The sequence below is a fragment of the Microcaecilia unicolor genome, chromosome 8 (assembly GCF_901765095.1).
Source record: "Microcaecilia unicolor chromosome 8, aMicUni1.1, whole genome shotgun sequence".
Classification (NCBI taxonomy): Eukaryota; Metazoa; Chordata; class Amphibia; order Gymnophiona; family Siphonopidae; genus Microcaecilia; species Microcaecilia unicolor.
The window spans coordinates 172,073,610-172,097,493 of record NC_044038.1 but is presented as its reverse complement, the minus strand read 5'-3'; the positions used below and the strand labels follow the sequence as shown (position 1 = coordinate 172,097,493).

At 42.1% G+C, this 23,884-nt stretch overlaps 1 protein-coding gene across 1 annotated transcript in view; it reads left to right on the top strand.

Moving 5' to 3' along the window:
- The window catches only part of LOC115476372 (rap guanine nucleotide exchange factor 6-like), a 274,393-nt gene that overhangs the window by 198,369 nt on the left and 52,140 nt on the right, over positions 1-23,884 (top strand). The window contains 11 exon segments of the mRNA XM_030212715.1: positions 1,132-1,268; positions 3,355-3,513; positions 6,508-6,660; positions 6,848-7,012; positions 9,541-9,669; positions 10,565-10,612; positions 10,614-10,733; positions 10,735-10,770; positions 15,484-15,592; positions 17,723-17,921; positions 17,923-17,967. Coding sequence (XP_030068575.1) covers positions 1,132-1,268; positions 3,355-3,513; positions 6,508-6,660; positions 6,848-7,012; positions 9,541-9,669; positions 10,565-10,612; positions 10,614-10,733; positions 10,735-10,770; positions 15,484-15,592; positions 17,723-17,921; positions 17,923-17,967 — 1,300 coding nt within the window.

Here is a 23,884-nt window from a genome sequence, read left to right as displayed (position 1 = left end):
TGATGGTTGGCATAAGGATATAAAAATAATGCATGTGGTAATTTATCCTAAAGCACTGGCAAGGACTAAATGTGGCGTGCTATTTTGTACAGTCAACATTTTAACATTGAAATTTAGTATACCTTGTCGGAGAGCCCCAGGGACTGTTATGTCTTCATATGTGGCATATTGCTTCCAATGTTGACTGGTATTAGCTCTTTTCTCATTATTGTGATTATTCATATTAAAACATTAATGTTTCACCTGTAACATACATACAGGTGTATTTTCAAAGCACTTAGAGGCATATTTTCAAAGCAGACTTACAAAGTTATATAGTAACCTATGTAACTTTGTAAGTGCTTTGAAAATGAGCCCCATAGTGACATACATAGTAGATGATGACAGGTAAAGACTTGTATTGTCTATCCAGTCTTCCCAGCAAGATAAACTTATACCATGTGGTATGATGCGATATTACATATGTATTCTAAGCATATGCATTTCTAAGAAAATTTATAGTCAAAAACAATCATAGTAGTGTCACTCCACTTCTTAGCAAAACAGGCAGTTCATTCCAGGAATTGAGTCTGCGACCGGAAACAGCCTCACACGAGAGGAAGCCAATCATGCACTTTTCATGGAAGTGACTTTCCGTTGGCCCTGTTTATTCTTACAGAACGGTTTGTATCCAAATCCAATTCCCTAAAGTGTGCCAGATCCTTGTTAACCAAAGAGAGAAATTTAAAGGAAACATGAAAAGCAACTGGCAGGCAATGTAGCTTTATCAGAAGTGGGATTATATGATCCTAAATACAGCTACCCATCACCAGCCTAGGGGCAGCATTTTCGGCTGGTTGCAGCGGATGTATCGCTGTTGTCAGGAGCAGTTTAATACCTTTTATGGTCGGAGGGACCTAACAAACTAATCTTCTGTCCAGTTGCTGATATTGTGTTGGACAAAATATTGGTAGAGCCAAAATATTGGTAGAGCCAAGACTCACTGGCTCACTCCATTTCACTGTTTGTGGTTGTTGCAGATAATACAAGAATACAAAGAATTACAGTAGTCTAATAAGGAGAAAAACAGATCTTATAATAACACACAGCAATTAGTGTGTAAAACTTATATCCGTTTTCTTTCCCTAACAGAGCAGTTGCTGGAGTTTATGCACCAGCTTCCTGCCTTCGCGAATATGACGATGTCTGTAAGGAGAGAACTGTGCGCAGTGATGATCTTTGAAGTGGTAGAGCAAGCAGGGGCAATCATTCTCGAAGATGGACAGGAAGTAAGTTATGGATAACAACAATCATTTCCATTGTTCTTGCAATAAATCACAAATATTTTTTTATGTGTCCTTGGTGATTTAATGATGACCCTGCTTTTAGAATTGATATTTTGTCAAATCTTAAATGAATCCATCGTACTGGACAATATACAACCTTCCCACCCTTGGACCTTCACGGTGTCTGAAACACACCGACCTTATCCGACCACAATATAACCTTGTATGTGTTCTCTACTGGATTTGGCGAACGCCTTTACGGTACTATGTAAGCCACATTGAGCCTGCAAACAGGTGGGAAAATGTGAGGTACAAATGTAACAAACAAATAAAAATAAAAATTACTTAGCTTCCTACTATTCCAGAACCTGTGGGATAGTTGTGTCCATCAATCAGCAGGTTGAGATAGAGAACTGAAACGTATCTCTCTTGGCATCTAATCCAGCTCCTCAGTGTTTATGTAAGCAGCAAGGATAAACTCAGAATAAACACAACAACCATAAACAACTCGCTAACCTAACACTAACCAGACGAGCAAACGTGTGGACTTGTCACATCTCTAGAAAACTTGTAGGGAACAAGAGATATGCAGGAAGCACGATGCAAGGTGACAGTTGTTGTTTGACCCATTACTTCGCACCGACTAAACATCTCACCTCGGGCGGGCCTTTAGCATAGTGGGAAGGACTAATGGAAAGAAAATTATCAAGTAAGACCTAATTTCTCCTTCCATTGCATAACTTCCCACTATTGCCACAACACTGTTTAACTAGTGTAAGATTAAGAAGGCTGGGTTCTGACATTGTAAATTCATCCTTTCTTGGTCTGAGTTTCAATTTCATCAGTCTGCAGCAATGGGGACTGAGTATACACTTCTGGGTAGTTGAAGTAATGTCTCCTTATACTGGCCTGACTTGCATGTTTGGGGGCAGGAAAAACATTTGTTTATAATGCCTTAGTTGTACCTATGGTGAGAATAGAAGATGACCTGTGAGCATCAACAGAGCTGTAGCTAATTGAATTGATACAATGTTGCTCCTATGCTTGTAGACAATCCCTTATGTGCATGGAAGTTACAGACACTAGTCAGTCTCTATACTAATTTTGTAAATGCTGGTTCACATTCCTCCAGCTTTGTTTGTTTATGCAAATCAGGGATGTTGTTTGCATTTGAAACGAGAGAGAAAATGTTGTTGTGGACATTTCCGATATATTCTTGTTTTGAAAGCAAAAGAAAAAGTAGCACAATTCATGTCTTTCATCTTCCGTAATAAAAGCATCCCTCCTCCCTTTTAGAAAACTTCACTGACAAAATGTAAACCAGTTCAACCCCCTTTCCACAAGGTGTGTAATAAAAACAGCTTATAAATGACTCCATAAATTGATCTTGCAGGGACCATTTTCAAACTACACGATGTGTACTGCAACTTTTTAATCAAGTGTCAAAAAGAGTGTTCCTGAACTGTCCCTTTAAAACTTTTGTGGGTCCAGACAGTGGGGATTTTCTGCTAGATCAGTGACCTGGAAGTTGATTGAAACTTGCTTCCTTTTACCCCCATATCTGCTGGAGTGAAAGATAAGGCTGCTGTTGGTTCAGATCTGGTATTAGATTTAAGTTATGATGATAATAATAGAGTATCTAGAAAATAAGGAGATTCACAACATAGAGCACAAATGCGTCTAAGCAATATATTAGCTTTTAAGAGGAAAGGCCTCAAGAAGCCCCCAGCTTGAATATTAACTATGGGGGCTGGACTTCTTCATCATTGGCCAAAACCTCTTGGGCTCTGTTGAACCTACTCTGGCAAACTTCTCGGATCTCAAGCACCGTACTGTTAACAACAAAACACTTAGCTTGTCTGCTTAATTCTGCAGTACTGGTCCTTCCTTCACCTCGATATCCGACCACCTCTGTAATTTATCATAGTTTGACTCTGATAATAATAGTGTCATTGATAGGATATTTTTTTTATTTCAGCCTTTTTTGAGCCTTTGGCTCAGTCGTGAAGGAAAGTTTTGCCTGTGTGTTAAATACAGTGCACTGAACTGTATGACTTAACAGAACAGCCCTTTATTCTTTTCACTGTAGCTGGACTCCTGGTATGTCATTTTAAATGGCACGGTGGAAATTGTATATCCTGATGGGAGAAGTGAGAACCTCTGTATGGGAAATAGCTTTGGCCTTGTCCCTTCTCTAGACAAGCAGTACATGAATGGGTTGGTGAGGACCAAAGTCGATGATTGCCAGGTAAGTTATAATATAGGATTTTTTGTTTGTTTTAAATTCTGAAATGTAATGGATTGAAGAATGGTGGATAAGTTGCTGGGGAGAGGATTTATTTGGAAAATGTTCTCTACTACCTATCTAAAATTGTGTGCATTGTACATAAAACACAATGGATAATAACCATAAATAACAATAATATGTGTCATCCACAAATATAAACCGACGAGTATAATAAAGTAATTTTGTATTTCTATGCCACCCCTGTCCAAGGTGGTTTGCAAAACAAAAGTCCAATTACACCAGGAAATGTGTTTTGTGACTGGGGAGGGGTTGGGGTGGGAGGAAAGGGAGAAAGCATGGTGTCTGGAGAAAAAGTAAACATTTTAGCACAGGATAAAGGTGAACCACGGTTTATTGTAGTTGTAATTTATGCACCAAATTTCGAAGTGAAAAAGAAGAATGTGTTAGGAAAAGCTGATCTCTGTGTGAAGAGAAGGGGAATTGTCTTTGCAGCTTGAGTGAGTGTGGGCACAGGTATTTGGTTGGTAAGTTGGGGTAATCAGAAATGATGTTTGTAGATTAGCTGGAAACATGTTTATCAAGGCAAAAACAGGTTATCCAAATTGGGTAAAATGTTTTATGGGTACCCAAAGCACATAAACCAAACACCAGTGAAATGTAGGTTATCTTTGGGAACTAGTGAATGTGATGAGCTGTCGAACTTTTGAACAAGGAGGAGAAGAAATCAAAGAAACTCCCTAAAGTAGCGTAGTTACATGAAATGGAAAGAAAAGGTACGGCTGCAGTAGGAGTTTTTATAGCTAAAACAATGTGTGCCTTGAAAGAAAACGAGCTTGAAAACTATACCGAGGTTCCCAGTATTAGAGGAAAGCGTAAATGATATATTGGGCATAAGGGATGGGAGTGAAGTTGGAGAATTGACTAGAAGCAGAAGAAGCAGCTTGGTTTTGTCCTTGTGTTCGAAGCTATAATCAGTGTTGCAAACGTTGGTAGAAGTAGGCGAATTGGGTTTAAGGTGTTGACCTTCATTTTTTTTAAGGCCTTGAACGATGATGCACCCCTGGCTTTAGCTTTATCTTTAAGATTGTATCAGCCGTCTCGAAGTCTGTGGCGTTTGGATAAACTTTTATTGGCAATTCCTTCCTTTAAGCGCATTAGGCTTGAAACCAGCCATTTAGCAATGCTTCATATTGTGGGCACAGCTATTTGGAATACTTTGCCCTTGAGCTTGTGTCATAACTTCAATCCTTCAGTTTAGGAAACAGTCATTTTTGCTCAGGCTTTTTCGGTCTAACTGAGTAGTTTACATACAACAAGGTATCAGTCTCGGTGAAGATGAGTTAATTTAGGTGCGATTTTACTAAGACGTGTAGGCGCCTACGCGCGTCAGTTTTGAACTACCGCTGGCTACCGCATGGCCCGGGCGGTTAATTTCATTTTTGATGCGCCTCCAGTAGGCACGTTGGAAAGTTTCCGACACGTGGCACTAACCGGGCGTTAATCGACGTACGTGCGCTGATGACTACCGCCCGGTTAACGCGTAAGACCTTACCACCAAGTCAGTAGGTGTCGGTAAGGTCTGGGGCCCAAAATGGATGCGTATTAATTTTCATTTTGTCACATGTCCATTTTCAGCCCCCCCCCCCCCCAAAGGCCTTTTTTTGCAGGTTCTCTGAAAAATGAACCTGCACGTGTCCAATACAAGCATCTGCACCAGAGCAGGCCACTTTTCGGCACTCTTTAGTAAAAGGATCCCTTAGTGATTCTTTGTTATAGTTCTTTTTGTGTCTCTCACAGTGTGTGTTCCAGATGTACACCGCCTAAGACCATTGGATGTAGTACTTATTTATTTCAACATTTCTAATCTACAATTTCCAATTGTCTTAGGCAGTGTACATCTGGAATGTACATCTTAGCGTGTATTGGATGTGTGCAGCTCCATTTTTTAGTGCACCTTAAAAAAGGCCTTTTTTGGCGGGGGGGGGGGGGGCGCGAAAATGGACGTGCAGCAAAATAAAAATTGGCGCGCATCCATTTTGAGCCTGAGACCTTACCGCCACCCATTGACTTAGCAGTAAGGTCTCACACGTTAACCGGGCGGTAATCGTCAGTGTACGTACACTGCCGATTACCGTCCAGTTTCGGCACACATAGCGGACGCATGTAAAAAAAAAAAAAATGAAATTACCACCTGGACCACGCTGCTTAGTAAAAGGGCCCTTGAGAGACAAAAAGCTAATACTGAGCAATATCAGCGTAGAAATGGCAGAACAGTTTAAATGTAGCGATTGCTGATGTGTGTTAGCTGCATTTGCAGGAATAGCAGAACAGAGTCAAACTTGATTAATGCTTGGTCAGGGTTTATCTAACATGCTGTTTTTAGCAAGGCATCAGGATTAACTAGTTACAGATTAGCAGGTCTGGACCCTGGGAATGGAGCAGCAGGTAGGGACAGTATAGAGAATGTCTAAAATAGAATATACGTCCCACCCCACTGACTACAGCAGCAGCAGAGCATAAATATAGGAAGAGCACGTGAGCATAACTTTCTGTCTTGAGGTTAGACTTGCTTAAGATGACACTTTCCTCTACTGATGGACTACAGTCTGCCCATGTCTGTCTGTGCAGCAAACAGGAACTTGTTGCTTTTTACTGGTGTGTGTTCACCGCCTCCCACGGCATCTCTTTTTGGGATGGGAGGGGAGGGGGGGAGTGTTTCAGAAATTGCATTATGCTTTACACTTGTACTTTTTGTGTGGTTCTGAGACATGCTTATTTCCACATTTATGATCAAGACTCTCGCTACTCAGATCGGTCTTTTGTTGGGCTGCCATTGTCTTGTTTTTGAGCTCCTGCCCGCCCTGTGGAAGCAGGAGAGAGCTGATGTCAAGTGATTTTTCATCATTGCTGAATCACATGTGCCCTGCCCTGGTGCGTGGTGATGTGTTCATGTATTATAGGTTTATTAATTGTCCCCATCTTATCCTGGGGCAGTTTGTGTGCATAGCCCAGCAGGACTACTGGCGGATCCTGAACCATGTGGAGAAAAACACCCATAAAGTGGAGGAAGAAGGGGAGATTGTCATGGTCAAAGAACACAGGGAACTGGATCGTAGCGGAACCCGGAAAGGCCATATCGTCATCAAGGTGAACCATTTTAATTGAATAATTCCAGCTGCCACTCTATGAAAAATACATACAATTTTTTTTAAACCAGTGTCTTGAAAGAAGTGGATGATGACTGAAACAACTATGGATGGTGGCTTTTAAATTATTATTTTTTTTTTTAATGTTGTTAATCAGCAGAGTATCTTCAACTCTTTCTGTTTTATAGGGAACACCGGAAAGGCTGATCATGCATTTGATAGAAGAACACTCCATTGTGGATCCCACTTACATTGAAGATTTCCTTTTAACATATAGGACTTTTCTCTCAAGTCCACTGGAAGTTGGAGAAAAACTTCTGGAGTGGTTTAACGTGGACAGCCTCCGGGACAAGGTTAGTTTGCAAATACGATTTATACCTTGTGGTGCAACAAAGCTTTTAGCTGTTGGTGTTTTTTTAGTTTTTTTTATATAACATATAAAATGTATTGAATCAGAGCAGAGTTTTTCAACCCAGTCCTTGGGGCGTGCCCAACCAATCGGGGTTTTCAGGATTCAGTTGGGATATCCTGAAAACCCTGACTGCCTGGGTGTTCCCTGAGGACTGGTTTGAAAACCCCTGAATTAGCAGAAACCCTCAAAATATCTTGGGGGGCAAATTACTGTCCTCCAAAATCCTCTCCCCATCATACTTTTATTGCTGACCTCGTCTTCCCCTCCTCCAGCCCATCTCCACCAGTCTGTGCTCCCTCCTCCGTTTCACCAAAGGTTTTATTCGCTGTTCTGCCTCTCCTAATCCATTCCCTGCATTCAGTTCATCCCCATACCGTGCCATCCCCATAATGTTCTGTTTTTACCCCCTCTCCCCCTCCTCCCAATCCATCCCCACAACGTTCTCTCTCCCCTTCATCCATCCCCACCATGCTCTCTTTACCCTCTCTCCCCTCCAAGTCCATCCCCACCACGCTCTTTCCTTTTACCCCCCTCACCCTCCCAGTCCGTACCTACCGTGTTCTCTCCTTTTACCCCTCTTGCCCCTCCCAGTCCGTCCCTTTCTGCTTGTCCTTATCACACTCTTCCTTGCCAGCAATATATTGACCATGGACTCCTTGGTCCATAGCTGACACATCTCTCTCCCCCTATGTAGGTTGCTACAGTGGCTGTTATTCTGTAAAACGTTTGCATGGTTAGGGGCTGGACACCATAACCCATAGTCAGGCAACTCCCAGAACAACAGATGTCTAGTATTAATATGTAGCTTGGCATGATGGAATAGTTTGGTTTCACATCATCATGTTTGTTCCAGATGGACCAATCCTGGGGATGTTTGCTAGTGTTATGATCTCGGATTGGACCTTGCTGCTGTTATGGGTGGAAATGCTTGGTGTTTGTTAAATGATGCACATGCTGTCAGGATATCCTATAAAAGAAAAAAGAGTTAAGGCGGTCTAAATGAACATATTGCTGAAAATTTTTTTTGTCCTTTTCTACAACAGACTATGAACATTATTAAAAAACAAAAATGTTAACGGTATCTGTTGGAATCACTTCATTCATGTGAATGGGCACCAAACATGCCAAATAAAATTCCAGCAAAGGCTAGAACCATACCCCCCCCCCCCCCCCCCATCACCAAGTATTTGAAACCTGGTTTTGGCTATAAAAATGTTGTGATCCACAGAAAATGAAAGGGCTTCTCAGGCTACTGAATATTGTAACAAGTGCTAAAAACAAAATGTGTAAGGTATATAAAACAGAGACCAACATACCATCCTGAAGAAAAAAAATCCAGTTCTTGTCTGGTGCCCCACACCTGTATCTTTAAATTATGATTTAAGGTTGTTCAGTTGTTCCTTTGAATATTGGCCTGGTGAAGACTTCAAAACTTTGAAGCCTTCACCAGTCCAATATTCAAAAGAAGTTTCTATGTTCACCGGCAGCCAACGAGCATACGACTTCTTATCCGTGGATTTTCAGCTGCTGTATGGATAGTACCGGGACGAAGATCTGTTTAACTGGCCTGATTCTCTCAATAGAGTCAAGGGGCAGAGCAAGGGCCCTGCCACAAATTTTCCAGATCGTGTCGATATTAGTCACTGTTCGGATAAGCTATGCATTTAATTAGATTTGTTGAATAGTAAGCCTCAGTTAAGCATGCAGTGATGGTGGTTCTGCCCACAATATGTGTGTATCGATCGTCCTGACTATACATGTAATAGCATTGAATTATTTTCCTATTAATTTAAATGCCAAAAAGAAATTGGTTTGCTGAAAATTGACCCCTGTTTCTTAACAGTATATTTCTTCTTTCTTCCTGTAATAAAAAAAAAACCCTGTTCTAGCACTTTTAAAGGAAGTATTCTATTTCTAGAAAAAGGAAGCACGCACTGGATGCAGCTTCTGTCTCTCGTTTTTAACAAGTATTTCCCTCACGGAAGTAGTGATGTGGCTGAGCAGTCTGCTTCAGTAGCAAAAGACAGAAGTAAAATGTTAACGCTGTCCACTTCCTCCCCCCCCCCCCCAGGATCCCTTTCAGCAGTATTTGATCAGATGCAGTACTTAAAACAGATGAACACATCCACCACAGTGAGATTAGCTGAGGAACTTCATTTTTGCAGAGTGTAGAATACAGGCTCAGTAAATGATATGCACAGGGAGAAAATGTCTGAAGCTTCTCTTCCCATTAAGCATGAATCTAGCTGGTTAGTGTGAACAGTTTTTCTGTTTTCCTCCATTAATTGTGCAGTGACCTCTGATTTTTCAAAGCTGTAGATTAAATGTTGGAGTTGGCTGTTTTGAAAAATCTTGTTTTTGAATGTGTATTAAATCTACCGGAGCCAATGTCCCCATTGATCACTTAATTATCCAGAGAGATGTTTCTGATTTTTATTTTTTTTCTTATTCCTCTTTTTCCTCATCCAGGTGACACGGGTGGTGCTACTGTGGGTAAACAATCATTTTAATGATTTCGAAGGGGATCATGCTATGACACGATTCTTGGAGGAATTTGAAAAAAATCTAAGAAAATACGGTAGGTCAAAAAAGGTATCTGTTTTTGGTCAATATAGGGAGTTACTTTTAACTCTACTTTTCACTTACCTGAGCCACTAGCTAAAAGGTCTGTTTCCCCAAAGTCTACTCTTGATTTTTCTTAAAGTGACACTGTGCTGCAGATTACTCTAGAAGGAATTTGTTACCAGTACCCAACTCTCACATAAAACCTCTCCATTTCATTAATTTTATTTATTTATTTGGATTTATTTACCGCCTTTTTGAAGGAATTCACTCCAAGGTGGTGTACAGTAAGAATAGATCAAACATGAGCAATAGGCAATTACAACAGTAAAATATTCAATTAACACTACAAAGTACGGCATAGTATACTACTTACAGTGTCAACACAATACGTAATAGAACATTATAATTGATAGCGAGGGGTAAGGCAAAGTTGTAACATATAGATAGGTAAGAAAGTAGGAAGAGTTAGAAAGTAAGGTGACTGATTTAAAGAAAGTTGCACCTGAGGTCAGAGCGATGATTAAATGTTATCTCAGCTAGGGTAGAGTGGATAAACAAGTCCAGCTGCAGTATGTGCAGCCTGAGTCACTCCTAGTGTGTGTGTGAGTGAGACTAACAAGTTAGTTAGTTCTTCCATTAAAGGCCTGATTGAAGAGCAAAGCTTTCACCTTTCCATGACATCTCTGCTCTAGATGTTAGGTAATATTTGCAACATAAGAATGTTTTTAACATTTTTGTCCTGATACAGACATTCAGAGATATGGATGGGGGAGGAGAGACTATGAAAAGATCTGTGGGAATCGCTTGATTCATATGAGCGGGCACCAGACATGCCAAGTGAAGTGCCAGTGAAGTCGGAATCATTCACACTCCCCTGTAACCAAATATTTGAAACTGATTTTAGCTGTAAAAATGTTTTGATCCACAGAAAATGAATGGGCATCTCAGGCTGCTGAATATTGCTTGTGCAGCCAAGGGCCAAATGGAGGCAGATAACGCTGCTGAAGCCATCCCGGGATTCCCCACTTCATTTCAGCTTCCTTGGAGGAAGTGACAAAGGATTCGGTATTTTTGTGGAGATCGTTGAAGCTGGCAGTAAAAGCAGCAGAGGCTGGATTTAAACGTGGCGATCAGGTATGCAAAAAAAAAAAAAAATCCCTGATGATTTTGGGTGAATCTCTTCTTTTCTACCAAGATTTTAAAATGGGCAAGAAGGGACATGTTTTTGGTAGTAAGATAAATACTACTACTACTACTCATTTCTATAGTTCTCCTACAACATACTCAGCAGGTACTTTTTCTGTCCCTAGAGGGCTCACAATCCAAGTTTTTGTACCTGGGGCAATGGAGGGTTAAGTGACTTACCCAAGGTCACAAGGAGCTGCAGTGGGAATTGAATCCAGTTCCCCAGAATCAAAGTCTGCTGCACTAATCACTATGCTACTTCTCCACTAGCAACATTCCATGAAGAATCTCAAAGAGGGAAAGGGAAATGGGACATGATATACTGCCTTTCAGTGACTACATTCAAAGTGGTTTACATAGTATATACATGTACTTATTTGTACCTGGGGCAATGGAGGGTTAATGACTTGCCCAGAGTCACAAGGAGCTGCAGTGGGAATTGAACCCAGTTCCCCAGGACCAAAGTCCACTACACTAACCAATAGGCTACTCCTCCACTTGTAACATTCCATTTAGAATCTCAGATAGTTGCAACAGAATCTCAAATAATAGCAACATTCTATGTAGAATCTCAAATAGGGAAAGGATATACTGCCTTTTGCAGCTACATTCAAAGTGCTTTACATAGTATATACAGACCCTTATTTGTACCTGGGGCAATGGAGGTTGAAGTGACTTGCCTAGAGTCACAAGGAGCTGCAGTGGGAATCAAACCCAGTTCCCCAGGATCAAAGTAACCACTGGGCTACTCCTCCACTATCAACATTCCATGTAGAATCTCAAATAGGGAAATGGGACTTGATATACTGCCTTTCTGTGGTTTCTGCAACTACATTCAAAGCAGTTTACATAATATATACAGGCACTTATTTGTACCTGGGGCAATGGAGGGTTAAGTAACTTGCCCAAGGTCACAAGGAGCTGCAGTGGGAATTAAACCCAGGTTGGCAGGACCAACGCCCTCTGCACTAACCATTAGATTAGTCTTCCACTCTAAATAGTTAATTCACTTGTCCCATTAACTTTATTTAAAATAAATTCTAACTTAAGAATAGCTATACTGGGTCAGACCAAAGGTCCATTAAGCCCAGTTTCATATTTCTAACAGTGGCCAGTCCAAGTCACAAGAACCTGACAGGATCCCAAAAAGTAACAAGATTCCATGTTACCAAACTTCAGAGATAACAAGCGACTTTTCCCAGGAACTTTTTTTTTAAACGTAGGTATGCTACTTTTACCACATCCTTTAGTTCCAAAGCTTAATTGTGCATTGAGTAAATTATTTATGCTTTCTTGATGAAACGCTTTGATTACTGGAAGTATGGGGTGGTCATGACGTGCTTATGGTCACACATGGGCAGCGGCAGAAACATTGGGAATTAATTGGAAGACACCTAGGGGCTTATTTTCATAGTCTACCAAAGTTACATAAGTAACCTTTAGAACTTTGTAAGTCTAATTGCTTTGAAAATACACCTCCTAGTATGTCATGAAGTTGGGACAGTAATTTTAAAGGCATGTCTTCTTATAAAGCAGTGCTTTATGCTTATAAATTACCTTTCTGATATGTGGGTAAACTTACGCACATATATCCTGTATGTATAATTTATTTAAAAGTTTTATAAACCATTTTACTGGTGAAACAACATCATTCAAAATGGTTCACAAAAGTTTAAAAACAGTTAAACAAGGAAAAAAAATAAAACAAACAAACATCTACTATAATAAAACGCACCCTCAACGTTCTGAGGACAAAGGTTCTGAACTCACAGCACAACGATAAAGGGTTCGTAAGTTCATGGTGGTGAAGCCATCCCACTATGACTCTGTGCCCCGCCCTCACGTCAACCGTCATGACGTCTTCCGAACCCTTTAACGTTGTGCTGTGAGTTCAGAACCTTTGCCCTCAGAACGTTAAGGGTGCGTTTTATAATAGTAGAAGTCAACGACGAATCGCAACCAAGCAGGGGAGGAGGTAGGGAAACACCTGGATGTCCAACAGCCCCCCCACGCCCCCCCCCCCCAAAGCCACCCACGAAAATCCCACAAAAAAAAGAAGCCCCACTTCCACATGCTGGAGGTGCAACACCCACCCCGTGCCACCCCCCCCCCCCCCCCCCCCCAAAGCCACCCACGAAAATCCAGGGAAAAAAATAAGCCCCGCTACAAAATGCAGATGAAGCAACACCCCACCCCCACCCCTACCCACCCACCGACGCGTAGCTTTGCCGCCGGGGAACCCGAAACCCCGCAAGAACAAGTCCTGTCTTCTGACTCTGGCGTGACGCACAGAACCCCGCCCTGCACAGGCTAGCAATGCTGAAGATCACGTCGGAGTCAGCACAGCACACAAAGAGGACTTCTGCTGGCGGGATTTTGGGTCTCCCGCCAGCAAAACTACGAGACGGTACTTTGGGAGGGGGGTGCATCGCGCGGAGGAGGCAGAGTGACGGCACACAACAAACAACCCCTGAAACCATCCTCCGCTTTCCTTCGAGCTTCATCACTGTACAATCCACCCCCCAACTGAATTATAAACCACACACATACTCTCACAACTGGCAGCGTGTCCTGAAACCCCCTGCCCCCCCCCCACCACACACAATCACTCATCTGGCAGTGGTTCCTGAACCCCCCACCCAAAAAAACCACACAAACACTTACTCACTCTCAATTGCCACACTTCCTGAACGCACCCCCCCCACAACACACACACACACTCACTCTCTCATCTGGCAGCGCTTCCTGAAATCCCCTGCCCCCCCCCCCCCCCCCCCCCCCCCCCCCCCCCCCCCCCCCCCCACTCACACACTCACTCTCTCATCTGCCAGCGCTTACTGAAACCCCTGCCCCTCGCCCACACACTCACTCACTCACTCAACTAGCAGCCGTTCCTGCCCCCCCCCCACACACACTTACTCTCATTTGGCCACACTTCCTCAACGCCCCCACCCCCCCCAAAATACACAACACTCACTCACTCTCTCATCTGGCAGCGCTTCTTGAAATCCCTGTCCCCCCCCCCCCCACCCCCCCCCCCCCCCCACACACACACTCACTCACTCACTCATCTGGCAACCCCCCCCCCAACACACACACACTCACTCACTCATCTGGCAGCGCTTCCTGAAACCCTTGCCCCCCACACATACACTCATACTCTCATTTTGCAACACTTCCTGAACCCCCCCCCCCCCCCCCCCCCAACACACACTCACTCTCTCATCTGGCAGCGCTTCCTGAACCCCACCACACACCCACTGACTCTCATGTGGAAACGCACAATAAACCCACCCACACCACACTCACTCACTCACTCAACTGCAGCGCTTCCATATCCCCTCACACCCCCTCTTCTCCCCTGCTGAAACCCCCCAACACACACACCCCCCACACCCCTCCAACACACACACACACACACTCTCTCTCTCTGGCAGCGCGTCCTGAACCACCCCTCCCCCCACCAACCACTCTCTCTCATCTGGCAGCGCTTCCTGAAACCCCTGCTCCCCCCACACACACTCACTCACTAATCTGGCAGCCGTTCCTAACCCCCCCCCCACCTACTCACTCACTCTCATTTGGCCCCGTTAACTCAACCCTCCCCCCCCCCCCCCACACACACACACACTCACTCTCTCTTCTGCAAGTGCTTCCTGAACCCACGCCCCAAACACACACACACTCATCTGGCACTGCTTGATAAACCGCCCCCCCCCCCACACTCACTCATCTGGCAGCGCTTCCTGAACCCCCCCCACCCCCACACACACTCACTCTCGCATACCAATTGCTTGGGTGCAGTGGCGGGAATCTCAGACACCAGAAAGAGAGAGGGGGGGGGGGCCTGACAGAGAGAGAGAGAGGGAGGGTGGTATCTCTGTCACACACACACTCTCTCACACACTCTCTCTCACAGACAATGTCTTTCTGTCTCTCTCACACACTCTGTCTCACAGTGTATCACATTCACTCTCTGTGTCACACAATCACTCACACACTCGCTTGGTTTCATACACTCACTCATAGAGCATCTGAGTATCACACACACTCTCTCTCACGCACACACTGAATCTGTGTGAAACACACTTTCAATCACACTGTGTCTCACATACGCACTTGCACACACTCTCATTCTCTCACAGACACACTCACACCCAGACTCTCTCTCTCTCTCACACACACACACACTCGCATTTTCACTCTCTCTCTCACACACACTCACTCTCACATACACACTCCGAGGAAAACCTTGCTAGCGCCCGTTTCATATGTGTCAGAAACGGGCCTTTTTAACTAGTGTATACATATAATGCCAGTGATTAATCAAAAAAAACCTAATGATTAGGAAGCTATTTATTTCAAAAGTTTTATATACCAAGTTTGGGTAAGTTTACTTTTTGGTGAGGCATTCCTGGGTGGATTTTGTACTTCACACTTTTCAGATTGGGAGCATGTACCCTTAATTTAATCCAGAAAATTATGCACCCCCAGACAGCAGTATAAATGTAATTCCTGGAGTAATTTTCGAAGTGGAAGCATATATATATACTTCTGCTTTGAAAATCCAGTGAAGTGTGCATGTGCTTTTTACCCCTGTGTGCAGTTATAAAATTACACCCCTCATGTCCAGCACTGAAATGTCTTCTGTTTTGCTAACAGATAATGGAAGTCAACGGACAGAACTTTGAAAATATTACACATGCCAAAGCCCTTGAAATCCTAAGGAACAACACACACCTTTCCATCACTGTGAAAACAAACATTTTTGGTGAGTGATTGTACTGTACAGTGTGCAAACCTTAGATGAAAGATACTGTGAGTGCAGGTTTTCATCAATAAAGTTCAGAATTCAGTTTTGAAATTCTCCCCTGCTGTGTCTTATTTTTCTCTTGTTTCCCATAAAGTGGTCCAATTAAGGTGAGTGTCACCACATAAATGTGCTTTGTTTTGTATTCAGAATTATTACTCTTTATCGGTCCTTCCCGTCTTTAGCCTGGGAATGTAGCAGATGTGAGAAATAATTTATGTTTACATACTGGTGCTTGTGCTTCTCGCTTGCCCATGTGCCTTTCCCATAGCTAAACTCAGTTTATTTAATCTGTGTTGCACGTTTTCCAGTTTTTTTTAAAGGTGGATCATAGCAACAAAAACTGAAATTACAATAAATTAAACACAGATAAAAACATGGGCAGAAAATGTACCTGATTAAGATTTATAAAATAAGATGATACCTTTTCTATCTCTTATTTAAATTTATTCAGATATCCATATTTTATAACGGAAACCTGTGTTAAGAGTTGAAAAATACGTCTGGTTTATAAAGGCAACCTAGGTGCACCCTGTGGCTTTGTAAAATAGGTAGATGGAACTAGCTAATACATAACATTTACTACTACTACTAATAATTTCTATGGTGCTACTAGAGGTACGTAGCGCTGCACACATTATATGGGGTCACAATCTGAAGACCCCTTTTACCAAGCTGCGCCAAAAAGAGGCCTGCACTGGTGTCAGCGTGTAAAAAGGAAGTCTTTCTTTCTTGCAGAAAATGGCCATACGGCAAGTAAAGCACTTGTGGCCATTTCGGGGGAGGGGGGAGAGCCAGCCAGTGGTACTTCCTGTTTAGCTAGCGGTAAGCCCACGTTGGACTTACCACTGCTTAGTAAAAGAGGCCCTAAGTTTTTGTACCTGGGGCAGTGGAGGGTTAAGTGACTTGTCCAGGGTCACAAGAAGCTGCAGTGGGAGTTAAACCCAGATCGCCAGGATCAAAGCCCCCTTATACTAACCATTAGTCTACTCCTGCTTTAAAGTTCTGTACCCCTTGTACTCACAACCACAGTTTTATGATTTAGAGATAAAGAAAAGGGGCATTTAGAGGCCTGTTTATAAACCTGCTAAATTTTTATGGTTTAATTTATTCTGAATATAAATCTAAAATGACACTTTTAACCCGCTTAATCCCAATCAGGTCCAAAGGGGCTTACAAATAGTCTGTTGTTTACATACAAGTCACAAGTAGCAGGATAAATCAACACACATAAACATCCAAAAAGTTATGTTCATCATAAAGAAAAGTTTTCAGATTCCTCCAAAACTGTAAATAAGAGAAATTATATTTGATGTACTATAGTGCCACTACAATCACTTTGTCACAGCAGGTAACATTTAAAGCACTAATAAATAATAACAGAAAGGAATGCCACTGTTAGAACAGAAAGTCATACATACAGGAATCAGTAGGCAGACTAAAGTGCCTGGGACTCTGAGTGCAGGTCAGAGAGAGCCAAAATCAGAGATGTGGAGACTGGGTCCAAAGAGGTAAACAACTACAACAAAAAAAGAGTCTTCAATAGCACTTTAAGTTTAGAAAAGAAGATTCAGATCTGATTTTTTTTTTTTTGGGGGGGGGGGGTGAGGGGAGAGGTCATTCCAGAACTTAGGGGCTGTGAAAAAGAAAGCTGAGGAGCGTGCGGGTTGATACTGGACAATATGAAGCGAAGGCAAACTGAGGAGATTAGCATCCAGTGATCTAGGGTGTAATCAAGGAACCCGAATGAATGAGTGAGAGAGAGAATTTAAAAAGTAGAACGGAATGAAATAGGGAAGCCAGAACAGGGTAAGCACAATCAAATCTATTAGATTTGAGTAAAAGATGGGCGACCGAGGTTTGGAGAGTCTGCAGCGTACGAAGAGAGGATTTTGAAATGCCACAGTAAATTGTGTTTGCAATAATCAAGACAAGAAATTGGAAAAAAGCATGAGTTGTATAGAGAAGGGAGATCAAAAGTATAGATAGACCGAAGTTATCTTAGATTAAAAAAAAAAATCCTGTTATCAATTTGGGCTTCAAAAGTAAGCTTTGTACTTACGTCAGTTTGCGTATTTAATCCATTTGCAGTGTTTAAGGAGCTGCTTAACAGAATTGGGCAGGAGAAGAAGAACGGAATTCCTCACATTCCCAAAATCGCAGAGAAGAAAAACAATCGCTACTCCATCTCGGATCTGCCAGTGGACATGGAGCAGGATTTCCCGCGTGAAAAGGGAGGCAAGAAGATCAAAGCAAACACTGTATCTGGCGGAAGGAACCGAATAGGAAAATCTTGGACAAGACGAGGTTAGCATTTTGCCTCCAAAGCCATTCAGGTAAGATTTTTACTGTTACTCTCTGTGTTTTTGGTGGCTATTGCGACCTTTTTCTGCCTATTACTTCTATTGATCTGCAGCTGTATGTGTGTACCCGGTGCATCGTTTCTTTGATTGGCCAGTCACGTTGCTCTGTTGCCACTCTGATAGTCATAAGAGCATGTGATGTGTTTGGCTGTTCCTAGCAGTTCCCTCCCCAAGAATTGGCTACTGGCTGTTTACATTGCTTGTCCAGGGTTAAGCAGGCATATTCAGCAGCAGTTAACCAGACAGTACTTGCTGAAAATGCTCGGTTAGCGCCTTAGGCACTTGGTACTTAGCTGGTTAAATGCCGATATTCAGCACTTAACAGAGTCCTAACTTTATGTAGTTTATCATAGCTAGTTAAGGGGTCCTTTTACCCAGCTGTGGTTAAAAAGGGCCCTGCGGTAGCGGTGGGGGCCATTTTTGCTTCATGCCAAGGCCCCTTTTTTCCACCAGCGGGTAAAAAGACACGGCCAGGTGGTAAGATTATTCTTACTGCATGGCCACATGGGGGGGGAGGGGCACTTACTGCCACCCATTGAGGTAGCGGTAAGGGCTCCCGTGGTAACCAAGCAGTGATTACCACTAGGTTAGCGCCGCACTAGAAATTACACAATTATTTTTCGTAGCACCGAAAATGGCAGGAGCTCGAGGCGGAACTGCCGCTAGCGGCCGCATTGGTCCAGCAGTAGTTCCAGGGCCCCTCAGTGCTAAATATCGTACTTAACTGGCTGTGTTGTATCCGACTGTGTATGCCCAGATATTCAATTCTAGGGTCCGGACATGGTCCGGTATTGTGTATCCAGGAAAAAGCCAGCTGAATATCGGGAAGTCTTAAGGCCTGCGTTAAATTTGAGAAGGTTCTGTTCCAAGCTCAATAGGGAGAGTATTTCAAAGGAAAGTGTCCAGATATACAAATGAGGAGTGACCATACTGCAAATCAAGAACCTAGGTGAGGAAAGGTTGAATTTGATGTGGACAAGGTCAGCAAAAAGGTTCTTTTCGGGTGCAGGACTGGCTGTTGTCTACCTTTCTAAGTTCATTTCTCGTCGTCTCTCCCACCTTAACTGAAGCAAGGTGGCTAGTTTTTGCCGTTCTGCTCTCTGCTCTGTTACATGTTTTTAAAGAACCCCTTTAAAAAAACAATTTGAAGACTGGAAAAAACATTGATGTGCTTAGGAAGCTGTGGGAGTTGTAAACTGCTGCAGGTTTCTTTCCTCTGAAGTGATTGGACTTGTTTAATGAATTCTTGCATTTATTCCTTTTATGTTTGATTGGATTACTTAAGATATGAATTTGCTGTTGTGCCTTGTGTTAGCAGTGTGTTGTGTTCAGTTTCTTTCCTGATTTGCAAAAATGCACATTGTACTGGGGATGTCTTTTAGATAATGCATGAATTACTGATTGGCCAGTCATCCCACAGCTTGTACAAGTCAGGAGAAAACTGCTGGTCTCTGTTCTGATCTGATCATGCCCACAGCATATTCAGAAGCTGTAATTATTTTGGCATGAGAACAAAAAATGTATTAAAACATTTAAAAGAATAAATGCTACTTCTAGCAAAAACTTAGTTGGAGAAAACCACTCTGATAAGCTCCTGGTCCTCGTGATTGTGGAGATTTCATTGCTCAACAGGATCTGAGATTTTCATTAAATAGGAATGAAACGCTTTCCCCTTAAAGTTGTCCCAAAAGTAGGGAACAGTTTCTTAGGAGTCTGATCACATGTTGGGAAGCATTGTGAGGAAAAAGATCATACTTCAAAGCTGTATTGTTCCAGTGTGCTTTAGCTGTAAACAAAAGTAGAGGTTTTTGGGCAGATTTTAGATTCTTCCTTTTCTTAAAAATGCTAGGTGGATTTTCCATTTCCTTTAGGACAGAATGGCAGAAAATAGCAGAGATTTATTTATTTTAATCTCTGAATGGTGACTTAAACAGATAGGAGTGATGACGCTAGGGCGTGCGAGATGGGGAATAATTTAAGAATGGGAATAATCATCCACCCTGCTCTCGCCCTTCATCAAATAAGTGTATTGGGTCAGATTGTTGTTAACTTTTAAGTAGAAAAGCCACCCAAGTGTTTGATTTTCTTATTTTTTGAAAGATAAGGCCAAACCTCCCACATGGTGATAGTATGATTAGGGTTATAAAAGCAACTCGGGTGTCTCTATAAAATAGGAATCCGGAACCACCCCCAATAGCGCGAAATGCTCGTGCACAGATTTTCCATCAGTACAGTTCTGTCCCGCTTCACCCAAACCACTACCCTAGTAATGCCTAGTTGTATGTTTAGCCCTTTTCTGCATGTAAAGCTGTAGAAGCATAAAAAGTACCTCTTACAGCGGGGCACAGCTTGCATGGGCAAAAAGCACGTGGGTGCTCCAAATTTTTCAAAGCGAAAGTATGCATGTACTTCTGCTTTGAGAATTACCCCAGGAAAACAGTGTGCGTAAATGTATGCCTGCTTTTTGGGGGGCACTGGAAATTTCTGAGAGAATTTATGTGCCTATGGTCACATTTTCAAAATTATCTGCCGAATACTATGAGGCATATTTTCAAAGCACTTAGCCTTCCAAAGTTCCAATTATGTATCTTACCTAGCGTTCCGCGCCTAGATCTAAGCGTGTTCCATAACAATGTTCATAACTTAATTGGCTTAAGCCAATCAGCGTTAACAGCACTTAAGCAATAATGAGCAGTAATTGGCAATAATTAGAATTTACGCCCATAACTTGCCAAACGTATGCTGTAACTCCTAATTTTTAATGTGCACATCCAAAAAGGGGTGTGGTTACAGGCATGGAAATGGGCATTTTATGGGCGTTCCCAAATGTGTATGCGTGTAAATGTATGGGCAGGGATTTATGCCGTGTTTTCATTAGTGTAAATGGATGCGTATAGTTTTAGGTGCTGGGATATCAACTAATCATACTCTATATACTACGCCTAAATCTTATAGAATATGCTTAGATGAAAATGATTTCCATGCAGATTTTCCAGGCAGTATATATATATAGAATCTCTCCCATCTCTGGGACACACCAAGGCAATCTGTTTTTCAAGATATCCACAGTGAATATGTATGAGATAATTGTGCGTGTATATCTATCTCATGCATATTCATCGTGGGAATCCTGAACATCTGACTGGTTGGGTGTATCCTGAGGACTGGATTAAGAACCCCTAGTGTAAGTGAAAATCCCACTTCCGAGAGGGGCCTCTGCTGGTAATGGTTTGCCACATGCTGGCTGTATGTGCACACTCTTTATCTCCTTATTGGGTGGGCAGTTTTGTAATGTAATAGTTTTGATATTTGTTGGGACCTGCTTAAGTCTGTGTTTTGATAGGCGGGGTGAAAATGCCTTAAACAGAAGCCCTTCTCCACTGGTAAACCTGAAAATTACACTCCATATGTAATGGTTATCTAAGTTTGAGGGCTTACTTTTTTATTGGGTACAGACAGGCATCCGTGACATTACTGGGTCTTCTTATGTTGTTTCTCTCTTTGCATGTTGAAAGAAATCACTTTTAATCTTTTTTCCTCCAGTCTTGTGGCCCTGTCATTTTGCTGGTGTGTGTTGTGTGTGTTTATAAGCAATGGCTGAAATTATCCTTGTTCCTCGAAGGATGTTTCTTAGCGTTAAAATGTTAACTGTTTTTTGTGTATTTTTTTTTCTTTTTTTCTGTTACCACATCACCTTCTCAGGGGACTGTTTTGGTAAGAAATGATCTAACTTACTTGTGTAGGGGATGTACCAGTATAACTTTCTAAGGGACCCTTTTACTAAGTTGCATTAATCGGTACTGCATACTTAGCACATTTTTAAAATGGTGTATCGTGGAACTCACTCATCTTGCAGTAACAGTCAAATCGACGCATGCTAAAAATGTTTGGTTTTTTTTTCTTTGGAAGGGGGCGTAGCGTGGGTGTTCTTCGATGATCATCTAGAACATCTACATTAGCATGCATTGATTAGTGCAGGAATAACACATGAGTCCTTACCACCTACATATGCTCATGTGCTAATCTTGTTTATGGCTGTGAGCTAGTCGCAACATTAGTGCATAGTTATTAATGCAAAATAATGGGAAAAGGTTATTTTAACAGCTGAGACAAAAATGGCCTTAGCACGAAGGAAAACCCCGCACATGGGTGCTCTAAGGCTACTTTATACCGCAACTTCGTAAAAGGCCCCTTAAAAGGAATGGATGCCTTCTCACTGTTACGTGATCCCATCATGCCCTTGCAGTACTGGTTATGTGTTTTGGAGCTGTAGTCATGTTGTGCAGGGTTCTGAACACTGTACATAGATATTATGGATGCTGTTGCTTTCGTCGTGCTTACTGTGTTTAATAAATTATGCTTTTTTTTTTTTTTTTTTGGTTTAACTTTTTTTTTTATTGATGTCACATCCACAACATTTAAGCATCAATTACAATCACCAAATTTATATCTCTAAAGTCCATAACAAAACCTTTTGCTAAAGTAACATCAAACTTTTACATAGTCTTTTCATCCCTCCCTTCTCCCCATCCCCCCCAACCTAAATTATGCATTTTATTATTGTCTGAATCACTATTACAGTGGAATAAAAATACATATATAAGAGGCAAAAGTAATAAGCTAGAATTTGGACTATCTTGCAAAAATTGTGGTTCAAATAATTTCAGTGTAACAGACCAAAGATTTATCTATGCTGAAATGGTCAGTGTGGGTGGATTGATCCTTTCAGTTCTGCTTTACGTGCAGCATTTTTGTAAGTGGGAAATATTTTTTTCGCTTTTGATTTTTCTGCTGTAGTTTATGTTGGGAAAAACAGTCTCCTTTTTCCTGTAGTTCTGTTATCTTTGCTGGGTCCTGTCAGAGAATCAGCTGGCTACAAAGTTGCTGTCTGGCAGGGTCTAACCAGGCTTAGGAAGTCACTTAGTGTGAGAAACTGTCCCACAGCCAAAACAAGGTGTTAAGATCTTATTTTTGTTTATGTAATTAACTGGGGAGTGGAGTGGCTGCAGTTTGGCTGTTTGTGTTGAAATGTCTGTCATTGAGGGAAAGTTCATAAGAACATAAGAGTAGCCATACTGTGTCAGACCAATGGTCCATCTAGCTCAGTATCCTGTTTCCAAGCAGTGGCCAAGCCAGGTCATAAGTACCTGGCAGAAACCCAGATAGTAACAACATTCCATACTACAAATCCCAGGGCAAGCAGTTGCTTCCCCATGTCTGTCTCAATAGCAGACTATGGGCTTTTCCTCCAGGGACTAGGCCAAATGTTTTAAAAATCCAGATAGACTAACCACTGTTACCACATCCTCCGACAAAGAGTTCCAGAGCTTAACTATTCCTTGAGTGAAAAAATATTTCCATGTAACTTCCTTGAATGTCCCCTAGTCTTTGTACTTTTGGAACAAGTAAAAAAATCGATTTACTTCTACTCGTTTTACATCACTCAGGATTTTGTAGACCTCAATCATATCTCCCCTCATCCGTTCTTTTCCATGCTGAAGAGCCCTAACCTCTTTATCCTTTTCTCATATGAAAGGAGTACCATCCCCTTTATCATTTGGTTGCTCTTCTTTGAACCTTTTCTAATTCCGCTATATCTTTTTTGAGATACAGTGACCAGAACTGAACCCAGTACTCAAGGTGAGGTTACACCATGGAACGATACAGCGGCATTATAGTATTTTCAGTCTTATTCACCATACCTTTCTAATAATTCCTAGCATCCTGCTTGCTTTTTTGGCCGCCGCCACACACACTGAGCAGAAGATTTGAGTGTATTATCTACAACGACACCTGGATCTCTTTCTTGAGGGTGGACCCGAGCAATCAATTAACTATGATTCACATTATTCTTTCCAATGTGCATCACTTCCATTTGTCAACATTAAAT